Source organism: Uloborus diversus, chromosome 7 (assembly GCF_026930045.1).
Source record: "Uloborus diversus isolate 005 chromosome 7, Udiv.v.3.1, whole genome shotgun sequence".
NCBI lineage: Eukaryota > Metazoa > Arthropoda > Arachnida > Araneae > Uloboridae > Uloborus > Uloborus diversus.
The window spans coordinates 143,659,969-143,686,555 of NC_072737.1; the positions used below are offsets into that span (position 1 = coordinate 143,659,969).

At 33.6% G+C, this 26,587-nt stretch overlaps 1 protein-coding gene across 1 annotated transcript; it reads left to right on the forward strand.

The window, feature by feature from the left end:
* The first annotated feature begins 390 nt into the window (after positions 1 to 390).
* Positions 391 to 22,090, forward strand: LOC129226920 (testis-expressed protein 2-like). Its single transcript, XM_054861549.1, has 6 exons — positions 391 to 1,551; positions 6,169 to 6,413; positions 18,228 to 18,900; positions 21,046 to 21,293; positions 21,950 to 22,032; positions 22,086 to 22,090. Exons 1-6 carry the CDS (start codon positions 391 to 393, stop codon positions 22,088 to 22,090), a joined length of 2,415 nt encoding a protein of 804 aa, XP_054717524.1.
* Positions 22,091 to 26,587: the final 4,497 nt, after the last annotated feature.

A 26,587-nucleotide genomic window follows, 5' to 3' on the forward strand; every position in this document is an offset into this window, starting at 1 on the left:
ACACAATTCATCTCTTTAGCATAATTCGTTTGGCAACAAATTGTTTATTATTATTTTCAGGGGAGTAATCAATATGTATAGTTTCGTTTTGAATGTTCGAATGTAGATTAAGAAATGAAAATTTAACTTCTTGTTGCTTTTTACATTGTTAACCGATTCCTGGTCAGTATTTATCGTGGAAGAAATTAAACATTTTGATTTTTTCTTAAAATTTCTAATACATTATCTATCCGCTGAAGAATTATGTAGAAATAACAAGTATATGCGGCTATTTCTTTTAATGAATTGTTGAAAATATTTGCCATTTTATTCTATTGTAATTACTTATCGTTGCAGGAACAAATATAATAGCATGCTAAAAGTGTCCCTCGATGTAATTGGAGCTTAATGATGAGTGGGAAAACATTTCGAACTAAACATAGATCCTCATCCACTGCATTAATATCTCTTCACTTCAACAAAGCTGATGAAGATCAGTTAGAAATTAGTTACGGGGAAAAAAGTGACTCAGAAGGTGCAGGAGCTGGAAAAAATGATTCTCTGCTTATAACTGAAAAAGGAAATAATGAATCGTCAAGTAATGGAGATTTCGATGAAACCTTTGAAGATTTCAACATTTCTGCCGATGCTGGCGAACCCACGAAAATTAAATCAGAAAGTAGAGAATCTACTCCAGTTCGTGATTCGGTGGTGAAAGAATATTGGTCTCGAATCAGCAGAAGAGCAGGAAGTTTAGATTCTGATATGGGGTATGACCGAAATCAAGATTCTAGTGAAGGTTGGATGTTTTTTAAGGACATAAAAGGAAAAATTAGTAAAACATTGGAAGAAAGGAAGAGTAAAGATACTGGAGCAAAGCCCACATCTGTGTTTGAGAAAGCTTCCGTTATCAAGGAGAAAGACGGAGACGAAGCCGATGCTGATGTCACTCCGACTGATTCGGACAGTAAGAGTGATTTTGAAAAATATTTAAAGCTGAGTCCTGCTGTTGAAGCTGCTGAAATCATCAATGAAAATAATATGTTTGAAAGTTATGTGAATGATGAATTAGAAAAAGCAAAATGTGAAATTATCCCTGGGAAGAAAAAACCCTCTCCTTCACGAAAAAGTGTTCCTCACAGCATGACCTTATCCTCTCTTATTGCTAACAGATCAGCAAGTATTGAAGATGATGAATCGATTGCTAATTTAAAAGATGCCAGTATTACCTCATCCTATGTAAAAAAAGAAGAAAATGCTCATAAAACTAAAAACTTGATGAATAATGAAAACATGTTGCACAAATTAATTCAAGTTGTGAGACAATATTATTGTTATCTGAAATCCTCTTGGAACAATTTTTTATTTCGTTTATTAACTGCGGTGTTTGTTTTCATCCTAGCACCTATTCCTTCTTGGCTTTGTGGATTTTTGATTGGCTCCCTATTATCAGGTGCTGTTATGTATTGGTTATTTAAACCTGGAACACCAAAAAAGCCATTCTGCCTACCAAATTATAATCAGATGCCAGAGATTAATATACCTGTATCAGAAGAACCCATCATCTATAAAGTAGGTATAATTTTATGTTCTTGAAATTTTAAGGATTCTGTGAATTTTGCAATGATTAATATTTTAGAAGCAATTAACTAATTCTGCAGAAATATAGTGAAACCTCCAGACTATAGACGTACCGAGTAGCACTTCGGCCGAGTACCGAGTACTCGGCCTTTTACTACTCGGCCGAGTACTGAGTAACTCGGCCTTTCACTACTCGGCCGAGTTTCCCAGTACCAATTATGTTGAAAGAAGGACCACCGACACACATCGATGAATTTTGAACTTATTGAAATAGTAGTATAGACCTCCTTGTCCATATAATAGTTTTTAAACTAAATTCCTGCTGAAATTTAACTACAAAATTTTGCAAAAATAATATTTTTAAATTAAAAATGAATAAATAAAAGGTATGACTTATCAAGTTGGAATTAAAACAAATTATACAAATTTTTCATTATAGGTCTAGTTCGCTAAACAAATAATATTTAAAAGCAAAAAAACAAATGTGCAGGAACACTGCAGACACGTTTTTCTGTGTTACAATGATCGTCTTTTCAGTGCATAACATGTGCACTAAAGAACGTAAAGGCATACGACAAAAAATTTGACTTTTGCCGGATGCCTTTAAATCAACGAGCTCACATTTTGTGCATCGAAAAAGAAATTCCTCGTAACGCCAAAACACGAGTCTGCAGTGATCCTGCACTGTGCTTCTAACGTTGTTTTATTTCCTTTTATTTTTAAAGCTAAGGTATTTTTATATATCTTATAACTAATTTTAGTTTGTGTAGCAAAAATTCCATATTTGCACAATTTTTAACAAAAAAGTTTTATTAACTTTCGAGCCAAGATTTATTCCATTGAAGTATTTCAAACTTCATTATTCTCAAAATTTAAATTTGAATTGTAAATGGTTGCAGAAAATTATATATGCTTGAGCTTTTTTGTAAATTTAATTATATATTCAATTTTTTGAAACTACTCGGTATTGGCCGAGTAGGCCGAGTACCGAGTAGTTACCGAGTACTCGGTACGTCTCTACTCCAGACACCCACACCCTAAGGATATAAACTGATAGAGTAGAGTTTCTCATTTGGAACTCTAATGTTATCTTGTCTGTCACGTAGCAGACAAGCATATAATACAAGAATTTATTTCAGGATAGGTGCAAGCTAAAATATGAGATATTTTCAAATGTGTGTTGAAAAATATTAAAATCATATTCATAATCAGAAGGTTTAAATCTATTTTGGGAAGGTTCCAGGTCCCTTTGCCCCCCCCCCCTTAAAATATGCTCTTGGCAAACATTTTTTTACCAATATGACTCTTGCATGATTTGTTTTATTTTAGCATTAACATTTCAGTCATCATATTGAAAGCAGCTCTATAGCTTATTTTTATAATTGACCCTGTATGTGTTATTTTACACCAAAGTTGGGGGAAATGTTTTTATTCTCAACATTTCCCCCGATTCAGTGGTGATCAACCTTTGTTTTGCCTGGTTGCTTCATCTCATATTAAGAAGATTCTTGTGAGCCAGAGCACAGATAGATTTTCAAAAGATTTAAAAGCTTTCCAAATAATATGGGAAAACATAAAGCCATAAACTGTTGTTATTAATTACTTGATGCTTATTTTGAGTTGAATTTTAAATCCGCATTTTGCGTTAAAAAAAAAAATTGTGAACTTTTTTCTTTTTGCGAAAAAAGGAAATTTTTTGGGGCATTTTTCTTCCATAATTTCTTTATTTACACTCTTGTCACATCGTAATAGAGCAGTGGTCCACAGGGCTCTGAAAGTCTGCCGAAGGTCCATGTCAATGAAAGAAAAAATTGGGAGGTGCTTGAGATGGAAATAGGGGTCCGGGAACCTAGATTAAATATAAGCCACGTAATCAATTTCTAGTTAAAATGCATTCTATAAGTGCTATAGAGCAGTGCTTCTCAACCTTTTTTACTTTGTGGCACACTTAAAAAATTTCTAGATCAACGGGGCACACTGAACTTAATTTCGCAATGGTAATATAGAAATGTTTTTATCATTCGCAGGTAAAAAGACGGGGGTGGGAGGATTCTTTTTATATGAATAAAACAATTATAACTAACATAGTGTATTTAAATTTATTTAGAAAGTAGAAATATTTCCAATGTATTGAGGTTGATAATGAACAACAAAACTACCTATACCAGACTTAACAGAAAATTTTGCTTCATATGTTTCAAAGCATTTCTGTCAAACATGTCATTAAAGTGCACAGTGCAGTTAAACGATTTATCAAATAATGTTTCAAGAAAGAAGCAAGCAAGAGATTAAAACTAAGCACCTAACTTCCCATTTGACACTAATGAGACACTTGAGCCTACCTTAAGGAGCAAAGGCGTTTGATGTTCGGCTCTATGCTGGAAAAAGCTACACGAAGTTCTTGATCTAGGCTCTTTAGAGATGATCTCTTGCTGTTTTTTATAAGTGTGAGGGCTAAGAAGCTGAGTTCGGAAAGATATGTAATTAAAAATGGTAGCAGCACATCAATAGCAAGACAAGAGCTGGTGGGATACTCATTCTTAACCAGCAACCAAAATTAGTCCAGAGACACTTTGCTCAACGCAAGTTTAAGAGTACGGTCGCTCTTGAGGTCTATAAATTCTTCTCACGCCTTCAAAGAAAGTTCTTTAGCTGATGCATCCGCAGATGAAGAGAATGGATCGCGAATCCAGTCACACTGTTCTATGTCAGTATTCTTGAAATAGTGCTTAAACTTATCCTGAAGTCTGACTAAATGCTCTGCCACCATATTCAGCAGCTTTTCTTCCATGCCATTTTCTTCACATACCATGTTGACGGTCCGTTTGAACATGCCCAATGAGCGCACAATCTACTTTTTCTCTTCACAGCTGAATGTTTGATTTGAACCCGTTTAGCTTGTCCATACATGTAACCCAAATTCTCTCCTTGTCCTTGCATTTTCCGATTCAATTTGTTAAGGTGTTCAAAAATGTCAGCCATGTACGCTAGTTTTCCCAGTCAATATTTGTCTCGCAACAAACTGGCATACTGCATTTCGTTTTTTAAAATCCAAAACTGTTGTACCTTGTCCCTAAATTCCAAAATTATTGATAGTACCTTACCACATGAAAGCCAGCGAATCTTTGTATGAAGAAGTAAGTAGGGAGTGGTGATCTGCACCCAGTTCTTCACAAAGTATACGGAGTAAAGGCGAGAATTAAGCGGCCTCGATTTTATGAAACTCACGATTTTCACGACTTCAGCTCATCTGTTAAGATCTTTGCCATGAGAGCTTCACAATGGTGGAAACAGTATAGGGTTTTAATTTCCAGTTTGCTAAGTCTCAGAACTGAACTTTGAGAAACTACGATAAAATGAAATTAGTATCGGAACCGGAAAAGAGGAAAACAAAAGTTAAAGCTGTAGCTAAAATTCTGGGCGGGAAGGCACAATCCCTACCTGGAGGGGGGGGGGGGGCAATAATCCTGTTTGCGAAATATTTAGAAAAAATTCTGTATTATTTGTTGATTTCGTGGAAATTAGAATCCGTTTTCAAAAACTGAAAGTAATAGGATCACAAGAAGTTAACAGAGGTGAGGCAGCAAATCCCGCCTCTCCCCTTCTTGGGTATGTCTTATTGCACAAAATCGACAGGGTGAATTGAGAAGTTACAGAACGATACAAACGCTATTCGTTCGTAACTTTAAAATAAAATACCTCAAGGTTCTTTCTCTTTATATAACTACAAAAATACCGCGGCACACCGGGTTCCTTGTCGCGGTGCGCCTCTGGCGGAGAAAATGGGCGACATCCAATCAAAAATAAACAAACTTTTAAACGTTGACATTGATTGGTAGATGCCAGAATTCCTTTTAGTGCCCCTTATAGTCAAGATAGACATCATATTAAGTTTCAAATTTTTTGAGAATTTCAAGGGCAGATTATAGTTGCATCGGTTTAACACAGAAAAGTCATAATTTGCAAGGCCTGTGTAGTGTCAGTGCCATCTAGTGTGGCCCTGCTCAGGCGTTCATCTCTTCAGTGGGTCGATAAAATTAGTACCAAGCCCTCTTGGGCACTGAACCCTAGAAGTTCCACGTTAAGCTGACCACCTAATCAGAACATCTGCCTAGCACCATGAGCCCTTGGTCAGGAAGACATCGGCACAGTAGGCCTTGACCCCCATGGGCCACTGGGTTTGGTTTTTTTCTCCTAAAAAACTGAAGCACATTTTCTTTAAAGTTACGTTTTGAAAGTTTGGCTTTGTTCGACCTCCCTCCTACCCTTTCGAACACTGTGTATGTGGACCCTCACTGATTTTCAAAACAAGGCACCCCTGTGTGGATGCGTGCTAAAGGCCTAATAAAAAGTGCCTGCACTTGTATTATTCTCAAAACTATGTAGAGCACTTAAAAATTTGAAAACTCTTAATATTATATTTAGCAATATTTTGGTAGACTGCTTTTAATACACAGAATTTTAAAAGGGCTGCATTTTTAATTTGGGATAGGATTAATAACATATACATTTTTAAGTACAAGTGAAATATTTTTATAATGTTAATATAGTAGTGGCTGAAAAATATCCTTTTGTTATATGATTTATGATTTGTTTTCCTGTTTTTAGGGTTGGATGAATGAATTGCCTACTGATATGAATTACAACCCAGACACTTATCACGTTAATTGTACTCGGTCATTATATGTGCGGTTAGATGGTTCATATTTGAGGGTATCATATCCACATAGCAACATTCCCAAAAGAGCAATGTTTAACGAAACCCGTCATGAAAGGCAGTTTATTAGCCAACAACATTTTGATATAACTGATGCTTCTGTTGAATTGTTGCCTAAAGGTCTAGCTAGAAAAAGGTAAGTAAACCCATTGTTTAAAAAAATGTTGTTGCTCTAATGCAGCGTTTCTTAATTTGTTTGTTAAGTGAAATCCTTTTGAATGTTCACTTTCTTCGTAGAACCCCTGTGTTATCCTTAATATTATAGTTTGCATGCAACATTCAAACAATGGCTTACTTTCAATAAAAGTGGGGGGGGGGGGGGTTCTGACTTAACACAGTAATTTAAAAATTAACTTTAGTTTTTAGCTGAATACCATAAATAACTCATTTCAGAGAAAAAATTTTATTTGAAGGATACAAGTTGCATTTTTCAAAGGAATATCACAAGAGAAATTACAGGACATCGCAACCATCAACGCTAACTGGAACCGGTTTTTCTACTCATTTTCCACCAACAATCGCTCCAAAATACTCGTGTGCCATTGAAATTCGCAGTTGCTCCCATAGGAGATTTTTTTCCTCCGCTAGAAAAAAATGTCTCTATTTTAGGCAAGTTACAAAAGAACTATGAGGGAGTTGGAATTTCGTGACGTCAAGCACTGTCACTGTTTGGCAATTGTGGTGACCCAAATAACGGAATTCCTTTTATTGTTCTATTTGTTTTACGTTTCAAAATTTTTCAGTTGCTCTTTAATAAACGGATGAGCGACATTTAACCTTCAGTTTTGCATCTGATTTTGAATTTGAGTTGCTACTATCTTAGTTTACATGAGTGCATATTAGGGTGGTCACAAGGTACATGGGGAAAAACTTTTTTCCACTAATCTTTTGAGGCACCCCCCTAAAATGTGCCAATAGACTAGAAAATGTGATTTGGAAAGTTTAAAGTCATTTCGATGATATTAACACGTGCCGCAAAGAGGCTAAAGTTACGAAAAATGGCAATTTTTAGCAAAAGATCATAGTTTTTCATCTGTAAAACCAAAACTATTCATTCTAGGAACTTCGTTCTGGTCTCATTTTATAGCAAATTTATTCTCTTTAAGTCTAATTTCATCTAAATTCTTGTAAAAATTGATTGAACATTATTCAGGATTTTTCAAGTCAGGTCGTAGCTAATATCATCAAAATCGCGTAAAAAGAACGAATCATTATAATATAAATTGTATTGCTTCTTTTAGTTAATGATTGTAAACAATGCCCTTACAATGTTAAGCTATTAGAGCCAAAACAGCAATATTATCAGAAATGCAGTGAAATCCTGTTACAACAAATACCGATACAACGAAATATCTGTTTCGACGAAAGAAAGTTTTCAGCTCCGATTTGATTTCCATTACGTTGCTTGAACTTCATTACTACTAAAACCTCGTTACAAGGAAGAAAATTTCTGGTAATTTGAAGTTCGTTGTAACAGAATTTCATTGTACTATTGTTATGTCTGTAAAATTCAAAGCTAAAACAAACAACTGCATGTAAAACTTATGAAATTAGCTGTAGAGGCCTTCGGAATGTTGCTTTCCTCCTCGGTGGTCAGCACTAAACACTAGCTTAAAAATCCCAGTCTTGTAAGGGTTTTCGACCCCCAAGAGAAAGGGAAAACTACGATTCCCAAGAAAGTGGCCTGTGTTCTTAGACGAGGACTTATTAGGGCTTTCATTAAAATGACAGTCATTTTATGGCTCCTTTCTGCAGTACAAACCTGCTTTTTGTGAGTACAGTTGTTACAGAAAAAGTTTTGTATTTAGCATGTCACTACCACATCTTAGAAGTTGGTTTGAAAGCAGTTTTGATTTGCAAAACAGGTACGTCCACTAGTCCTCAACCGGATGTTTTTCAAGAATTTCAAGATGAATGGTATAGATAAGAGGCAATTCAAAGCAAGTATAGATTAAAAACAAAATAATCAATCCAGGTGAAATTTCAAGCTTTCTTTTTGAGAAATAAAAACAGTAGCAGCTTAAAGATGCTTATAAGAAGTTCATTCCACTTTGCTTAACTTATTTAGGGAGTCTTTCTCTAAACAATGTTACTTTTCGAGTGCTGGCCGCTATTCATCACACAAGATGGACGGCAAAGGCCATATGACGTAATGAGAAGCAAAGGGATGTAAGTGGACTTTTTAAAGTTCCTTTATAAAATGCGTTTAAACTGCAGATCCAAAGTAGGCTTTCATTGAACTTTTTTCTAAATCATGCTATATAACAGCCCCTACCAGAGCTACTAGTACCATCTCTTGCCCTTAAGCAGAGGAGACGTTCCCCTATTATTTGTAATGATTATCTCGAAAATTCAATTACATTCCTTTGCTTCTCACTGCCTCATCTACTCTTTAAAAATATATCTTCTCAGGGATCAGTTTTTACTTCTATATCTAATATATGGAAGAAAGTATTGGATTCGTGCAAATTTTCGAATTTCGAATTTTGACGGATTCGAACGTTTTGAGGTGTGCTGAGTCCATTTCGACTATTTTCGGAAAATGTCTGTCTGTCTGTGTGTGTGTGTGTCACGTCTGTATGTGACCAGTTTTTTGTGGCCGCTCTACAACAAAAACTACCGCAGGAAATCGAACGGAATTTGGTACACATATGTGCCCTTATGTGAACTTGTGCCCATTGGTTTTTGGCGCGAATTCCTCCAAGGGGGGGGGTGGAGCAATGGGACGTTTTTTGAGTTATGCGTGATTGCTATTCCTCAGGAAGTAACTGGCGGAATCAAACAAAATTTGGTCCATATGTTGCCCCTAACTGGAGCAGGTGCTGATTCAATTTTGGTGTCAATAGCTCAAACGGGGGTTGAGTTATAGAACGTTTTTTGTCGTGAATTGTGACTGCTGTATCTCAAGAAATAACGAACGGAATCAAACAAAAATTTTTTGACAAGTAGCCCTTAGTGGGTATAAGAGCTGATTTTATTTTGGTGTCAACAGCTAAAAAGGAGGTAGCGCAATCGCCCGTTCTTTTTTTCCATTGTGAGTGCCCTATCTCAAGAAGTAATGCTACGTTCTGTTTGAAATTTGGAATATATGTGAATCCATACGTAAACAGGCTTTGGTTCAATTTTGACTCCAATCGCTCCAAGAGGTATTGATTTTTTTTTTTTTTTTTTTGCGAATAAAAATAGTTTTATTAATGCAACAATAAGAAAGATAAATCGTAATAGATTGTCGTCTGCGTATTTCTCGTGATTTTAATTGTATGGAAATGATCGGAAATATTATCTCAATGAATTAAAATTTTTAACTGTTGCCATCTTATGTTTGTTAACAAATAAAATATTTGTAATTAATTCAAGCAAGGCTTTTAAAATAACTTTCAATTTTCGCTCTTTGCTTTGCTTTTGTAATAATTCAGACATTGGGATGGTCGTCAAGTTTTTGCATGTGTAATTTTGTTTTTGTTGGGAATATTGCTTCCTCGTTAAGCATGGGGAGGGATCAGAATTATAAGAAAGATATAGAAGAAAGTTTCGTGATGGCCACAACATACTAGTTCTTAATTAATTTAAATATAAAAGGTATTGAAGATATTTGGTTGTTTGTCAACAATATTTACGGGAAAGTGGTTTATTGTTTGCGATCCAGCTTTGGCCCCCAAACAAGATCTACAGATAGTAAAATCTTTGGTTCAATACAAGAGTATTTCTGAAGATGATATTGGCACAGAACTACCTAAAATAATTAATCATTTGTGTTCCCTGAACTCAGAGAAGGTTGCATTTCCCTTTTTTGATGATACTTTAGGCAGAAAAAAAAAGATCAAAACAAAGAAGGCTGCAAAATTAAAATCCAAAGTAGGAGATAATGAAGATGATTGTGATGATAATGATACAAAAGCACAGCTCAGTCTGGAAGAAGCTTAGTTTATTGGACAAAGAAGTAGATTTTTTTCATTTCTCCTCCAACTTTTTAAGAGCTACATTTTTTTACAGAAATTCGAAATCGATGCAAAGTTTTTAAATACTGATCTTGATGAATAGTGTGAAAACCAATATTATATTAAAGCTAAAAAGATAGTAAACAGTTTAAGGGTTAAAGTAAGAAAAACAACGTTAAAAAAAGACACAAATTTGCCAATTACAGCAGACACGTTTTTCGGCGTTACAGGGAACGCCTTTTCCAATCCAAAAAGTAATGAGCTTATGGATGAAAAGACATCCGACAAAAGCCTTTTCGTATTTCGGCCAAATTTATTTATCTTAGTTTAAGGGTTGTCAATGCCACAGCTGTAACAGGTGTAAAACTAATTTCTAACTAACGACAGTTTGTATTACAAGTTATGTCCGAATGCAGGCACATTTTTCTACATTCATCAAAATCTATCATATCGAAGCCATTAACACTTTAACTTCTCAATGAAAAGTAATAACATAATGATGGATAATTTAACAGTGTAAGCAATAAAATGCTTTAGATTTTTTTTCTTTTTTTGTAATTTTAACTCTGCTTTCTCTTCTGAACTACTTAGTTATTTTATTTTAAATCAGCAATTTGTGGCATTTAATTTTTAAAGTACCTCCAAATGAAACCTTTTGAATGGATAAATTAAAATCAACAAAGAGCAAATAAATGTAATTGAATGTTGTAATACTTTTAGCTCTTTGCATGAGAATTCCTTATAAATGATATCTTCCATAACCTGACCTGAAAAATGCCCAGTACCATTCTATAAATTTTGTTTAAAAAATGGATAAGATAACTCATCACAAGAATAAAATTTCCTATAAAATGAGACCAGAACGAAGTTTCTAGGATGAGAAGTTTTGGTTTTAAAGAAGAAAAACTACGATTTTTAGCTAAAAATCACTGTTTTTCGTAACTTTGGCCTCTTTGCGGCATGTGTTAATATTATCGGATTGAGCTGAAACTTTGCAAATCATGTTTTCTAGTCCATTGGCACATTTTAGGGGGGTGCCGCGGAAGAAATTCGAAAATCGATTTTTTGTGACCACCCTAGTGCATATTTTCTTCATTTCTTGATTTGTATTAGTGTTTTTTTTTTCTGTTTTTCTCATCGGGTTTTTTGAAAATTGTTTTGCACAAATGTTACATTTATGATACTTGAACAAGCAGTAAATGTTTTCCTTGAAAAAGTTTTGTGAAAATTAATTTTAAAAATCATAGCATCTTTGTTTTTTCTTCCTTTTTTTTTTTTTTTTAATTTAAACTGATGGATACATGCAGTATTTACCATTTAAAAGTTATTAAAATGTAGGGGAATGTGAGGCAAATTGAAATATTTACTCTACTTTTAGCACCACCTATCTAGTAATATTTTAACTATGTAGTAACACGTGTAGTCTATTCCAGTCAAGAAAAGAAATTCTTCTGAAAATCAAAGAATATGATAATACAAGCAATTTTTAAAAAATGATACACATATTGTAATATTTTTCTGTGGGTCCGATTTACCTTTCCTGAACCCATACTGCAAACTAGTCAACAGACTATTAGTCTCTAAGAAATTCATAATATTAATTTTGAAGAGTAGATCCTGCTGTAATCTATGATGTCCTAAGAAAATTAACGTCTGTTTACAAAATTAAAGCTGAAATTTAGGGTGTCCAAAGGTGAGTCATGTCCCAAAGTGCCCTCCCCCTCCCTCCCTTACTAATTTTCTCACTAAAACTGTTATGTGTATGCAGAAAAGAATTATGATATTAATATATTATCAATAAGTCGAAGCATTTAAGTAAACATTTTAATTTATTTTCATTTAATGGGTATGTATATATGTACACTTTTATAATACATGCATGTAACACTAAATTACATAAACCGTTTTCTGTTGAAGACGTCTCTATTTATACAAAAAAAAACCCAATTTCTGTCAAAAAGTTCATTGGAATATTTTTTTCAAAAGTCATAGCTTATTCAATACAAACAGTTCAGTGATCAAAACAATTTAGATAGTTTTTGATGTTTTGATCAAACAAATCTATAGACTATTTTTTTTAATAGGTTTTAAAGTTTGGAGTATAATTCTGTTAAAAAGGAAAAATAATATGAGTTGCATGTATATATTTTTTAATGTTTAGCATTCTGTATGTTTTCTAAGAAAATATTACGGTAATCCATTACATTTTAATTTTGAAAACCAGTTTTCTATTTTTTCCAACTTTTCCATTAAAAAAAATGGACAAAAACTGGGGTTTTTCCACCACTTATTTTTTTTTTCCTAAATTAATTGTGTTGCCAACTTTGCAGGGTCTACCTCGAAAATAAAATTTATGTCAAGAAACACGTGTTCAACATTTAGGCTTGAACAAAAAAAAAACTTTAAAATTGTCGCACAAATTGTGGAAAAATGACCAAAAAGAAAATTTTTTGAATCGTCCGATTACAGTAAAAGCCTCAAAACAAAAGCAAGACATTTATTTAAAGTCGAGTTAAAAATGGCAACAGATATTTCTTCTGAATGATTTTTTTCACTCTAGTTAAAGGTGAGCTCATGACAGGCAATAAATTTTCAATTTAATGCTGATTTTCCTTTACTTAAAAATGCTTATAACTTTTCTATTGGTGATTTTAGGGACTTGGTGGTTTCATTCCAAAATATCTCCTAACGGGGGATTTTTTACTCCTTTCAAATTGGACTAAAATTGATCCAATCAGATAATTATTTTGGGTAGGGAGAGCCATTTAATGCCATTTTTGGGTCCTACAGGGTTCGTACGGGTCATGGACATCCTGGAAAGTCATGGAAAAAAAAATAAGCAAATTTCAGACCTGGAAAAGTCATGGAAAATAGAAATTTTCATTCAAAGTCATGGAAATTTATTTAAAGTCATGGAAAAGTGTCCTGGGTAAAGAGAAAGTAACAGTAGCTAAAAGAGCATCAGAAATCTTGAGTGATTTAACAGTATTGCACATGAAAGCTATTAAAACTGGGAAATTGAATGATCGCAAAACCAAATCTGAATTTTGAAATCTCATTGCATCTACTTCTGTGGCAGACGCTCGTCGTTTTTTGCAATGTGATTTTACTGCTTGGATATCACTCATTTTGAATTTACCATTATTTTCAACACTTCTTATATTTTCTATTTTGTAGTAGCGAACTTGCACATTCTTGATTTGCCACACCTGCTCAAAAAACACATTTCAATTGCATCAGAGTTCGTTTCCATCACTCATAAGAACAATATTATTAAATTTACCAGAGTTTATCTTAATTTGTTGCAGGTTTTAGAAAATAAAGAACTTTAGTCAGGCAATAGAATGCAGAAATAGGGGAATTCTAATACTCTAAAACAGTAGTGCCCAACTTATGGCCTGCAAAACTAATCCATGCGACCCTCTGCTTTTCAATGTCAGGAATCGAACACTATGTTCTGGAATTTCAGAACCTATTAATATATACGCATTTGAAAATGTGCAAATAAGTAAATAAGTAGTTTTAAATCAGAAGATTGAATGTTTTTTTAATACATAAATATCTGGTTTAGAAACATGATTTTACTAAAGAATGTGGCGTTACTTTGAAGAACCAAAATACTGTCATGTTATGTGACATTAAAAGGCCACATTTGAAGCAAATTTATTGAGACTTAAAAAAAAACTCATTCAACCTTTGTCCCATTCATTATCATTTTGCCTGTTGATAAAAATATACATTTAAGCATCATTATGTTCCATTCTCTGCATTTTTACTATACTTAAATTTATATGATGAAGACAAATAAGAATAGTTTAATTTTTTTGGTGTACACTGATTTTTTTTTTCTTTCAATCACAAGTATTGCTTCAATGAGGTAGTAGCAATCACGTAAAAGTTTTGCCAATGCTCATTTCCAGAAATAAGTAAATTTGATATTAAATAGTACTGTTCTCTTCATGTAAAAAGGTCATGAAAAGTTTTATGAAGTCATGGAATTTTTTCATTCAAAAACAGTATGAACCCTGGTCCTAAAATTAAAATTTGAATGGTTAGATACTTTTTGGTGTTCAAAAACCCCCTTTACATTCCTTCGCAGGTGCCCAAGTAACCTCCCTTCCAAATTTGGTTGAGATTAGACATAAACTGTAGATTTGTGTAAGGAATATGCCTATATACAGTCGAATCCCGACTTACGCGAGGGATGCGTTCCCCCTCGCGCAAGTCGAAATTTCGCGTTATAGAACTACGTATGTTTAAAAATTCTTTTACAAGCATACCCAATTATTTCAGACATGTGTAAGACTCCTCATGTTTTAAACCATTTCCTGAATATATATTACCATACCTTTTATAAAGAACCGACTTTTTACAGTATTTTGGAAAACGTTACTATTAAACATAAATTACTGTTATGAAGGACAAAATCAATGACCAATGAGATACATGAATTTAAACAGTAAGGTAGTTACATTAAGTACATTACTGCATTATAATAGCACTGAACAGTAGATATCGTAAACTTAATTATAATTTTTAAAATGATGAAAATGATGGTTTATGCAGTGTGGGAACACCTCTATTTCTGGCCTGTTTAAGCCACAATGAAAGAACAGCTTCCATTTTCGTGATGTATGTGTATTTTGCTCAGACACTACTCTGCGAGCTTCAGTATTGAAATTAAGTTCTGAACTTCTACGGATTTCCTTTTCTTGGAATTTTAATTGCTCGTATCGAAGATTAACTCATACCTAATTGTCGTGCAACCTTCGAAGCACTTTATGATTGTTCAAGCATATCGAGAATCTTTTAACTTTTCTTGCATTGTCAGAAAAACTTTCTCTTTTTCTTTCCAATTTCGCCAACTTTAGATAAAAGAGCTCGTTTGGGAGCCATTCTATTTTATCTACGTTAGTATGTAGAATGAAAAAAAAATAAATGTTAAGAATCAAAGCTGTTATTTGTATATACTAAAGTAAAGCGCTGTTTAGACTAATTAAGTGTGTGAACTTCTGCTTTCAGTGATGCTATAGGGATGCGAGTTCATTCACAAAACCAATATTTAGTGCAAACGAAGCCCATTCTATCGCTTCACCGCTCCTTTCCAAAAAAATTCATGTTGCAGGCGAGCAATTTGCGTCAGCAATAAAAAATTCATTACTCATGAAAAACTCGCGTTGTAGCCATTTCACGTAAGTCGGATCGCGTTGTAGCGGGATCCGACTTTACATATACACACATATTTTTTGTAGGACTCGACCGATGCATCGGCGCCGATGGTTCAACAATTTAGCCATCGGCATCGGCGGCCGATGCTAACTTGCAGAAAACATCGGCCCATCGGCCTTAAAAAACATCGAAAAGCCGATAGAACTGGCCGATGTTTTAGAAAAAAAAAAGGACCTTTGTTGTTCTACTTTTTAATACGAAGTAAAGGGAGTTATTGTTTTCATATAAAATTGTTTACTTAAATTTCAGTATGAATTTCTATTTTAGTCAGCCCTGAAAGGGTTTTTAATACTGCATTCAGATACCAAACAAGTTAATTATTGCGTTGTTTCTTGCTGCTGGATGTATGTATGTATGTATCTCTCTAAGTCATAACTCAAAAATGGTAAGCTGTAGAAGGCTAAACTTTCGCATGTAGGGTGTGTGCACGTTCCAGTTGTGCACTTCCCTTTTTGTTTTCGATCGGGTGTTCTAAAAAGCCGATTTGCTCATTTTTTGTGGCTATTAATTACTTATTTCAACGGAAAACTAATATAGTGTCTCAGACTGACGATCTCTTGGTGATATATTGCCAAATTGGAGACTATGGAAACAAATATGAGATGGCGGAACCGATTTTGTTTCATTTTATTAGATTTCCGTTGAACCGATGGTCATTCTTAATTTTTCGATATTTGTAATATGAATCACAGTAATGCAGTCTTTTCTGTATCGCTTCGGCGGAGCTACAAGTTTTTTAGGGCCCGTCGAAATACATTTTGGGGCCCTATTTCTCTATCACAGAAGTAATTTATCTGTTACCTTTTTTGTTTAATTTGATGACTAAAAAATGTCTGCGTGCAATCTTTCCACTTTAATTGCGTAATTGGTTGACGGTTTCATAGTTTTATTCTTAATTTTTTTTTGAATGATTAAAAAACATAATTTAATGTTTTCTAACTATGTTTAGTGCAACTAAATCCATACATTATTACAATATTACTGAAATCTTAGTTATATGTTCTATTTAAAAAGCAAATCAATTGGTTATTAAACAGTCTCTTTGTTTTTCTTCCTTTTTTCTTCCTGTCTTTCTTTCCTTCTTTTTCTTTTTTTTTTGTCTCTTGTTGTTTGTCTTTCATCATACAGCAGTCAAAAAAGGAGAAGCATAGCTACACCCTATACAGATTGTACGTAGTACGATCCAAAAGTTCGGGAGACAAGCTGTATAAAACCTTACCCAGAATAGTTCACATTACCGAGGCACATCCACCTTCAAAAGGTCACCTTGAGGGACTATGTATACTTCTACCAGTGTTCATATAACTTTTGGAAACACTCCTGGAAGTCATTTTTTGCTGCCTTCTGTGATGCAGCTTTATCTTCTCCTGACGGAAGAAAGCGGCGTCCATGCAAATGTTTTTTTGCTGGGAACTGGTAAAAGTCACACGGAGCTAAGTCCGACGAAACGTTATGTTATTTGTTTGTCATATCAGAGTATTGACCAATCGAACCGTGCATCCTTAACATGAAAGTTGCCTTGTTTCGCACGATGAAATTAAAGCAGCAGCGCAAGAGGTCTTACAGGAGGTTGCAATAAATGTCTTCCAGGAGTTCTTCTAAAAGCTATACGAACGTTGGCAGAAGTGCATAGTCGTTCAAGGTGACTATTTGGTAGATAGATGTACTTCGGTAATGGGAACTATTCAGGGTAAGGTTTTATACAACTTGTCCTCGAGCTTTTAGATCATACTACGTACGTATGAGTTTTCATAACGTTTTTCAGTGACGCAAGTTTACGCGCATGAAGACATCACAAGAGAATTTGCAATAATTAACTAAGGAGGAGTTCAAAATGGATATTTCGATCATCTATATGTTCTTAGGTACATATGCATGTACAGATGTGCCGAAAAAACTTCTGACGCTTAAATTGGGTGATCGTAAAATAAAAATTTAGGTCGAAATCTGATTTTTTTTTTTTGATTACAATTCCTTATTCGTAGAAAGGAAACAAAGTGAATTGAATCAATGATCCTTTAAATCCCTGACAATTTTATCAATTTATTTCTGTTAGATTTTTCTGAGCAATCACGATTGCTTATTGTTCTCATTTGACTGTCCTTGACGTTACGCTGATTTTATTCCCCCCCTCGCCTCCCTCTGCAGCATTCCCGCTCATCGTCCTCTGCAGGCGAGGTTCCTCCGGTCCTGAGCAATGTCTCCCCAAATCTGCTTCTCCTGGTCGGAGACGTCCATGTCCTACACACGCCGCTCAGACTCACATACACACACACACGCCTATGTGCATAGCAAGTCTATGCACACACAAGCCTACACATGCACAAGCACCTACACACACAGAGACACACACGCCTACATGTATGCACAGGCCTACACATGCATGCGCGCCTACACACACACAACTATACACACGAAACCGCCCAAGAGAAAGGGCAGGTTTGGGGGGACAGGAACAGTTTCTAGAAACAATAACTCCAATGAATACGGTCCTGTCGCAACTCGTGATTGCGAAAAACATAATTTGAGTTAAAAATATCAGAATTCAAATTAATTTTTTTTTACACTTTTTTTTTGCCATCGGCCATCGGCAATCGGCCATTTTGAGGAAAACAATCGGCCATCGGCCATCTTTGAACAATCGGCCAACAATCGGCATCGGCCAAAAAATGCCATCGGTCGAGCCCTAATTTTTTGGTTTTATTTATGTAGATTATCATTATAATTCTATCACTTCAAAAACTCAGCATCTTCAAATGATTTTTTGTGCTTATATTTTTCAGACTTTGGAGTAAGAAATACCCTATATGTCTTAGAATACCAAATTCCAAACAAGCAGTTTTATCAAATTTTGCAAAAGAAGCAGATGAAAGCTCGGTGGCCAAATCGGCAGGCCGGAAAGAGTCGCCTATTAAAAGATGCATTCCTAGAATCAACGAAAACAATGAAGTAGTGTTATATTTATTTTCCCGAACAGACAGAGATAAGGATTTATGGTACTATCGGTTCAAAAAAGCATCAAAAGTGAAAATGCTGAAATCACATTCACCATCCTCATCCCCTAACATTGCTGCAATTGACAGTTCCTCACTTGAAAATAAAAGAACGATATCTGTTGACTTAGCTTCACTGCAGCTGTGCTCCAGCTACAATAATGATGATGCTTCTGATACATATGATGAAATAGACAGTTTTGTAGATGTGTCCATGACGAAACAACAGAAGTTTGAGCTTTATATGTCACATTTACTTGCGCCATTACATTTAGATTCTTTTTCAACTTCATTGAAAGATAAGAGAGACCTTGACAAAATTTCCAAAACCAGCTCTGCAGCTCAAAACAATCTTGCATGGTTAAATGTTCTCATTGGTCGAGTTTTTTACGATTTTCTTACAGAAGATATGTGGGCCCAACTAGTCGCTGAAAGAATCCAAAGAAAGCTTAGTAAAATCAAGGTATGTGATTTCAAAAATATTTTGTCAAATTCTTTTGCTTATAATTTATTATTGTGTTGGTTTTCTAATTGCCTAGCTATTTATGGCAATGAGATGCTATTGAAACATTAATTCAATCTTTGTTGATCCGATTGAGTAACTTACCAATGATTATACCAGGGTTTGTATGGGTTATGGAAATCCTGGAAAGTCATAGAAAAAAAATAAACAAATTTCAGACTTGGAACAGTAATGGAAAATTAATATTTTCACTAAAAGTCATGGAAATTTCTTTAAATTCATAGAAAAATGTCTTGGACAGTAATAAAGTAACAGTAGCTAAAAGAACATTAGAAGTCTTAAATGATTTAACAGTATTATACGAGGGCAAATCAAAAAGTCTTTGCGCCAATTTTATATTCGCCAAAAACATGTACATACAGGTATTTTCGAAAATGTATAGTGTACTACATACCTTAGATTATTTCTCCACATAGTCACCACAACGGTTCAGACATTTGTCCCATCGCAGCACTAAATTGGAGATCCCCCTTGAATTGGACGTCTAAAGAACAACCGTCATCTTAAATGACTGATAGTTGCTTCTCTCATCAGAGCAAAAAACAGATATGGCTGGTACTGTTCAAGAAATGGACACTCATAGGAATGTATATATTCAAGTTGTATTCACAGCCATATTTTGGCTAGAAAAAAATAAGCTCAAAGACTTTTTGGTTTGCCCTCGCATGTAAAATCTATTAGTAATCGAAAATTGAATGATCTCAAAAACAAATATGAGTTTAGGAATCTTATTGCATCTGCTGCTTCTGTAACAGCCACCTGTCAGTTTTTGTAATGTGATTTTATTGCTGGGACATCCCTGATTTTAAATTCACCATTATTTTCAGCACTTCTTATGTGTTATTTTCTGTCGTAGTGAACTTGCATGTCCTTGATTTTTCCACACCCACTCAAAAAGTGTATTTTGAGTTCATTTCAACTACTCGTAAAAAATTAATAAAAATAATAATAAAAAAAAAAAAAAAAACTAAATTGATCAGAATTTATCTTAATTTGTTGAAGGCTTTGGAAAATAAAAGTTTTAGTTTTGCGATAAAACATAGAAATAGGGGAAGTCTCATTGTCGAAGTGGTACCCAACATACCGCTTGCCAAATTGATCCCCATGTGGCCAACTGAAATATCTGGTTTAAAAAAGTGGAATTTACTGACAAATGTGACTTTACTTCAATGAACAAAAATACTGACAAAGTACATGGATGATTAGAAGCTCTTTTAACACCAAAGGACAATATTTTTATGAAGTTTATTATTGGAAACTTAATAATGACTCATTCAACCTTTGTCCCATTCATTACTATTCTGCCTAGACATTTAAACATCAGTATATTGCTTCACTATATTTTTAATTTACTTAAATTTATGTGATAAAGACAAATAAAAGAATAGTTAATTAGTTTCTCTGCAGTATGCACTGATATTTTTTCAGTCACATGTAAGTGCTTTGATGAGGTAGTGGCATTCATGTAAAAGTTTTGCCAATGCCCATTTAAAAAAATTGGCAAGTTTGACATTAAATAGAACTGTTCTCCTCCGTCATGTAACAGGGTCATGAAAATTTGCATGAAGTCATTAAAAAGTCATGGAACTTTTTCATCCGAATTGAGTATGAACCCTGTTATACTAGGAATGCTGCAAATATCAGATCCGTGATTTGAAAGTTTTCCAGGAAGGGGAGGGGGGAATTCAAAGGGGAAAACTTCATTTTTCAGGAAAATGCATACACAAATGCTTCATGAGGTTATGTTTCCCCCAAACGTTGGGTCTGCTGGAAAAGAATTTGTACAGCCAGATTATGTATTCCTATATTTTTAAAATGAATGTAAGTAATGAATAAATAAAATTTTCTTATTAAATATTTTTAATTATTTTCTCAGTAGCACAATTAAAATTTTTAAACTATTGTGTAAAAAGCACAAAACATATTGAGCAAATTCACTTTTGCTTGCCAATAATAGCCAGTCTTATGTTTAAAAAAATGTAGAATATTAATACAAATTTATCATAAAATTAGTAATATTTAATTCAATACTGATTTTTTATGAAACTGACTGAGTGTTATCTACTTTTTTTCTCTATCTTGTAGCTGCCAGTTTTTCTAACAGAACTTATTGTTAAGAATATAAATCTTGGTACAGCCTTACCTAAAATTCACCGCGCTTCTGAACCTACAACTGATCAAAGAGGATTGTGGATTGACATAGATCTATCTTATAACGGATCATTCCAAATGACGTTAGAAACGAAATTAAATCTTTTGAGGTATAAAAAAGCAACAGAAGAACTTTCCTTATCAGATGTACTTAAAGGAAATGAGAGCGCTAATCCGCTAAGGTATTGGATTTCAATCATATTTTATTATTTCATTTTCTATCTTTTTATTATTATGTTATTAATATCAAATTTCGAGGTTGCTTTTCTTTTTAAAATTTAATAATTCACAATATAAATGAATAAAAGGGATGTGTTTTTCACATTTGAATCGATTTTTAGAAAAGGCTTAAGTCCTACTATTGAAAGTTTTCAGGGTTTAATAAAAAGTGTTTATTTTGTTCATAAATGAATTGAATTCTACAAGAATTTTAATAACGAATCTAGAAATAAGTAGGAACATTATTTCAGCTTGAATTATGTTTCATTTTGCTGTGGAAATTAGTTTTTAAAAAATTTAAAAATTTGACTTATGCCCTTTCTTTAATAAATTACTTGAAGGTCTGGTTGAGAATGATAAAAATGTCAATCAAGTAAAACGGGTTTATTTTTAATTGATTTATGATAATTGAAGTATGTTTTATGAAATTTTAATTTTTTTAATAACTTGTTCTCCAATTTTCACACCTAAGTAAATTATGACCGATTAAACTGGAAATCCAGTTACACGAAGGCCGGTTAAGTGGAAGTCTACTATAGTTTGTTTAAAATTTTTATGTCTTTAGTAATTGTTTTCTCACTATTGTACTTATATATAACGTATTGTACTTTTCTTAAAGGTCTCCAGTGTACAATAACAGTGATGAAGAAGATAGTGCTGAGTCATCAAGTGATGAAGATATTCCAATACCAGAAATTGAAAGTGCAAACACAGACGAAAAGCAAGTTTCTATAAAGTTTTTCTTTTTTCTTCAGATTGAGTTTTAATAGAATTACCAAATTTAAAAGTAATAAATCTAAAAGACTCTGAACCAAGTATAATTGAATCGCTGATTTTGAAAAGGGCGTAAGTCACAAGTAGTTGATTTTGAGAAAACTTGATAAAACCGTTTATCTCAAGTTACAAATATGTTATTATAAATCTATAGCTGTTGTTCCAAAGGCATTGCTTTTACATATGTTCAGTGAAGTTTTGGTTAATTTCCGATTTAATTTGGATCAAATACCGAATTTACAAATTAGATGACTTACGCCATTTTCAAAATCAATTGGTTTTTGGCAATAAAAAAAAATTTTTTTGCACTTATTTTAAAGATATTTTAATTGTATAAATGTTACAATTTTTTTTCTAAACTACATTTCATCATCGCCGCTGGCGTTGTTAGAAGCCGTGCTTTTCCAAGAGAGGATCCTTTTGTAGAATCCATGGAGTTATTCGGGAATGTGAGGCAGGAGCTTTCTAATATCGGTCAACTTCTTTTCATTGATAAGCACATTATCAGTGAGTGTATGCTAGCGTAGTTGGTAGATCGGTCGGTTCCTTGACTTTCAGGAGTTTGTAACTGTTGTAGTTAAGACCGTCAATCCGGTCAAAAGCAACAAGGATCCCAGGTGTTGAAGAATTAAACGCGTACATCTTGTTGGAACTGACAGAATAAATCGCGATGATTGTTCTTCTGGCCCTGGTGGGTCTTTTTCAAAGGGCCGCAGGATTTCTTGTAAAACTCTGGCCACCATTGACTGAAATCTTTGACTTATTTAGGGAGCGTAGCACCTTGACAGTGAAGGGATTCTTTCTGGCAGCCGGAATCATTGCATGATATTCGTCCGGGACGTGGACGTTTTCTCTGCTGGAATAGTGGTACGTTTTCGTGGGAAATGATTTAATATGCTCCACACCATTCGGTTGATTTCAATGGCGGAAATCTCGAAATTTGGTCAAGGATCTTGAGTTTTTTTTAGAGTATCTCCTCTTCTTAACAATCCCTGTAAACGACCTGTCTCGGACGATGTTTTCGACTTCATGGTGATCAACGATGGACTGAAAGTAGACGTCTTGTATTGTCTTTTATTGCATAGAGTACAGATTAGCAAGGACACCATTACGTTTCTCTGGAGAAAATGAATCAAAGCATGTTTCTGACTCCTTTTTTCGTTTTCATTAATTTTTGAAAAATTACCTAAACCAAAACAACATAGCTAATGACGATGCAATATTGGTAAAATAATGATGCAGTATGGCAAAATAAAGACGGAAGATTACCCACTACAGTTCATAATACACTGTACCACAAGAGAAAAGAAAAATATTACCTTGCACATCCAGCGACATCTATTAGAATTGTCAATGAGTTTGAAAAGGGTGTAAGTTCAATGACTAACGCCCTTTTCAAAGTCATCGCAAATTTCCCCTCCATTTTTATCAATTAATATTCATACAGACTTATGCCATGTTTAATCTCATTTAGTAAGTTTACTACCACAGTACCCTTTCCCATTATTATCTCGATTTGTCAAAAATGGTGACTTACGCCCTTTTCAAAATCAACGATTCAATTATATTCTTGTATAAATTTGCTTTAGTTTACTCATCTTGTTAATTGTTACAACATTTTCCTTGAAGAAAGAAATAATAATAATCTTTAAATCCTAAGACTAAAAATATGCCCTGGCTTATTAGTACGGATGCGCTGAAAATAATTTTTTTCTGAATGCTGAACATTTTGTTAGTTTTAACTAGAGATGTAAAATTTCCAAAAATTTTGAAGTGGTGGAAAAAAAACTGTTTTTTACCGGAGGTTTTTTTTGGGAAAAATTAGAAAAAATGGAAAAAGTGATTTTTTAATGAATAAAAGTAGAGTTTCTTAACAACTCTCTGTTTCTTGGAACATATAAAGAGCTAAGTATTAAAAAAGATATGCAATCCACACATCTTCTTTTTCTGCTTGACAGAAATACACATAAAGGTAAGTTAAATTAGAAAAAAACCTTTTTGTATTATAACTGAGAGCTTTCTTAGTCAAGCACAAGAAATAAGTCAAGTCGTCGTTCAACCAATAACATTGGATAAGGTGTGTCTAATTATAACAATGGCATTTTCTATTTAGGTTGCCTTGAAACTTGAAATAATAATTGTAATTTTTGAATTTCAAACATGGTAAATATTGTTTGAAAGAAAAATAAATATGATTTCCCTTCCTTACAATGTAACTTTACTGTCTGAAAATGAAAGCTGTTGAGTTTTGATTTTTTCCAGTCCAGTCTAAGTCCAAATCAAAACTAAATTGGTTTTTCTTTTTCTTTCTAACAGAAACCAATAACCAAAACTGCATAATGGTTTCTAAAGGTGAACCAAAACTTTGACTGGAGTTTCAGTTAGTTTATATGGTCGTGCTAAGCACAGTAGTAAAAGCAGTCATACCTGCACTTTTTAACAAAACTGAGTTTTTATAACCAAGTTTTTCTCTATTTTGTATTTTACTTAATAAATAAAATGTTTTAGGGTCATTTAATTAGGAACTTTTTTTTTTAATTCTGAAGAAAAAAAACCTTATGAATCAAATATATGGAAGAGCCGAACTTTAAAGCACAATATCTCAGCTTGAGCTCAACTGCAGATTTCACTTGTGCTTAGCATGGCAAAAAAAAAAAAAAAACTCAAGAGACAAAGATGCATCATCGAATGGAAGTAAAGTAATTTCATTTTAATGTGTGTCTTATTCATTTTTGTCTCTCACATATATACAACAATTTACAATAAATAATAAATAAATACTTACAATATATCTCCTAGTTTGTATATTGTTTTTTGGGTTTTTTTAACAACTTTAAGCAAAAGACTTGCTATTTTAAAGCTGTTTAACCAAGTAGAACGACAGTTCGTTTGCTTGTTGTACCTCAGCAAACAGTATTTGATGTGGTATGCAGCTTCAAGTGGTTTGAAAATGATAGTCGATGTTCGGAAAGTGTACAAAAACGAACAGTGAACATTTCAGTTAACCAAATTAACAGTGACCGTTAATCGACAGGTCATCCAAAAGTGAGTTTTGTGACCAATAAGTGCGACTAAGGGCAAAAACAGCTCAAACAGAAGTTTTACGAGTTCCATAAGTTCAATCATTCATATGACTCCAAACATGCCAGAAGCGTTTTGAGACGGGCTGCAAGTCTACGCTGAAAAGATACCTTTCCCTGATTTACCATTCAACCTGCTCATAACCCCCAGAACAATAGGATTTGGTCTGTAGGCACTCCAAGCACCTTAGAAAATGTTAAACATTGCCAAAATTCTAAGTCAGGATCTGTGATGGAATCAGCACAAGCCACAAAAAATCTCTGGTTTTTTGTAGATGAGGGACATATATATGAATCAAAAACTGTACCAGAAGGACATATTAGAAGCTGTTGTATTTCTGTAGATCTAAGAGCACTTCAGCATAGCAATGTAGAGAGGACATTTCAATTTGACTTCACACCAGTTCATACGGCCAAAAAAAACGAGTGGTGAATGGCGCGTGTTTTTGACATATCGTCTCCAGAATGGACACTCTACTCGCTAGACATCAATCCATTTATTACAATGTATGGCCTGTTTTAGAGTTAAAGGTCTACCCTAAACTACACATAAGTTCGGACTCTAAACCAATTGCTTTTATAGGGAATAGGATTCATTAAATGACTTGCGGCCCTTTAATGAAAATTTCAATCAGCAGTTGCACCTCTGTATTACTTCTAAAGACAGACTCTGTATTACTTTCAAAACCAATCAATTTATTGATTGCTAAAGGTCTTATATTGTCTTTTTTTTTTTTTTTTTTTTTTTTTTTTTATTTTTAAAGAAGTTACATGGAAAATTGCTTGCCCTAGTTTTTTTGCCGCACCCTGTACGTTTGGTTTGCATAGTCAGCAGAAACATAATTCTGTGACTAAGTTATGCTTGTTTGTTTTATGAGGAAGGAAAATAAATTCTTCCTTAAGGACTTTTTTTGCAAAAAGAATTAAATGTTTTTTGATTGATATGCAAATTATATAATCATACATCGCATATTGCATTATCAAAGTTATACAGTATTTTAACATGCAAGGAAGAGGTGGGGGGAGGAAATTGCATCAGAATTTAAGTATAAGAAATTTCTAATCACTTTTGGCTGAAAATTTCAATTAAAACTTCCTAAAAAGTTGAAAAAATTCATTTTTTTTTAATTTTTCTGGAGATAAAATAAACTTCTTCAAAAGAAAAAGAAAACGGTTTTTTTTTTCAGAAATTTTCTGTTTTTTTTTCGATTGTTTTCATCTCTAGTTTCAACTGTAATATTTGTATTTTTATTTTGTGCCAGTTTAAAGTAAAAAATGTCTAATTTTTGAATTTTTGTTTATTAATTTAATTGGTTTGCTTATAAGTAATATTTAATATTCCGTACGGCATAAAATTTTAGAAATTAAAATACTGCAAAACTTAATAGTCAAGATCAATATTT

Bases quoted from the DNA above. Each gene is read 5' to 3' on its own strand.
- LOC129226920 (XM_054861549.1), top strand. From the start codon at position 391: ATGAGTGGGAAAACATTTCGAACTAAACATAGATCCTCATCCACTGCA. The intron at 1,552-6,168 runs GTAGGTATAATT...TCCTGTTTTTAG, and splicing joins AAGAACCCATCATCTATAAA to GGTTGGATGAATGAATTGCC. The intron at 21,294-21,949 runs GTATTGGATTTC...CTTTTCTTAAAG, and splicing joins GAGAGCGCTAATCCGCTAAG to GTCTCCAGTGTACAATAACA.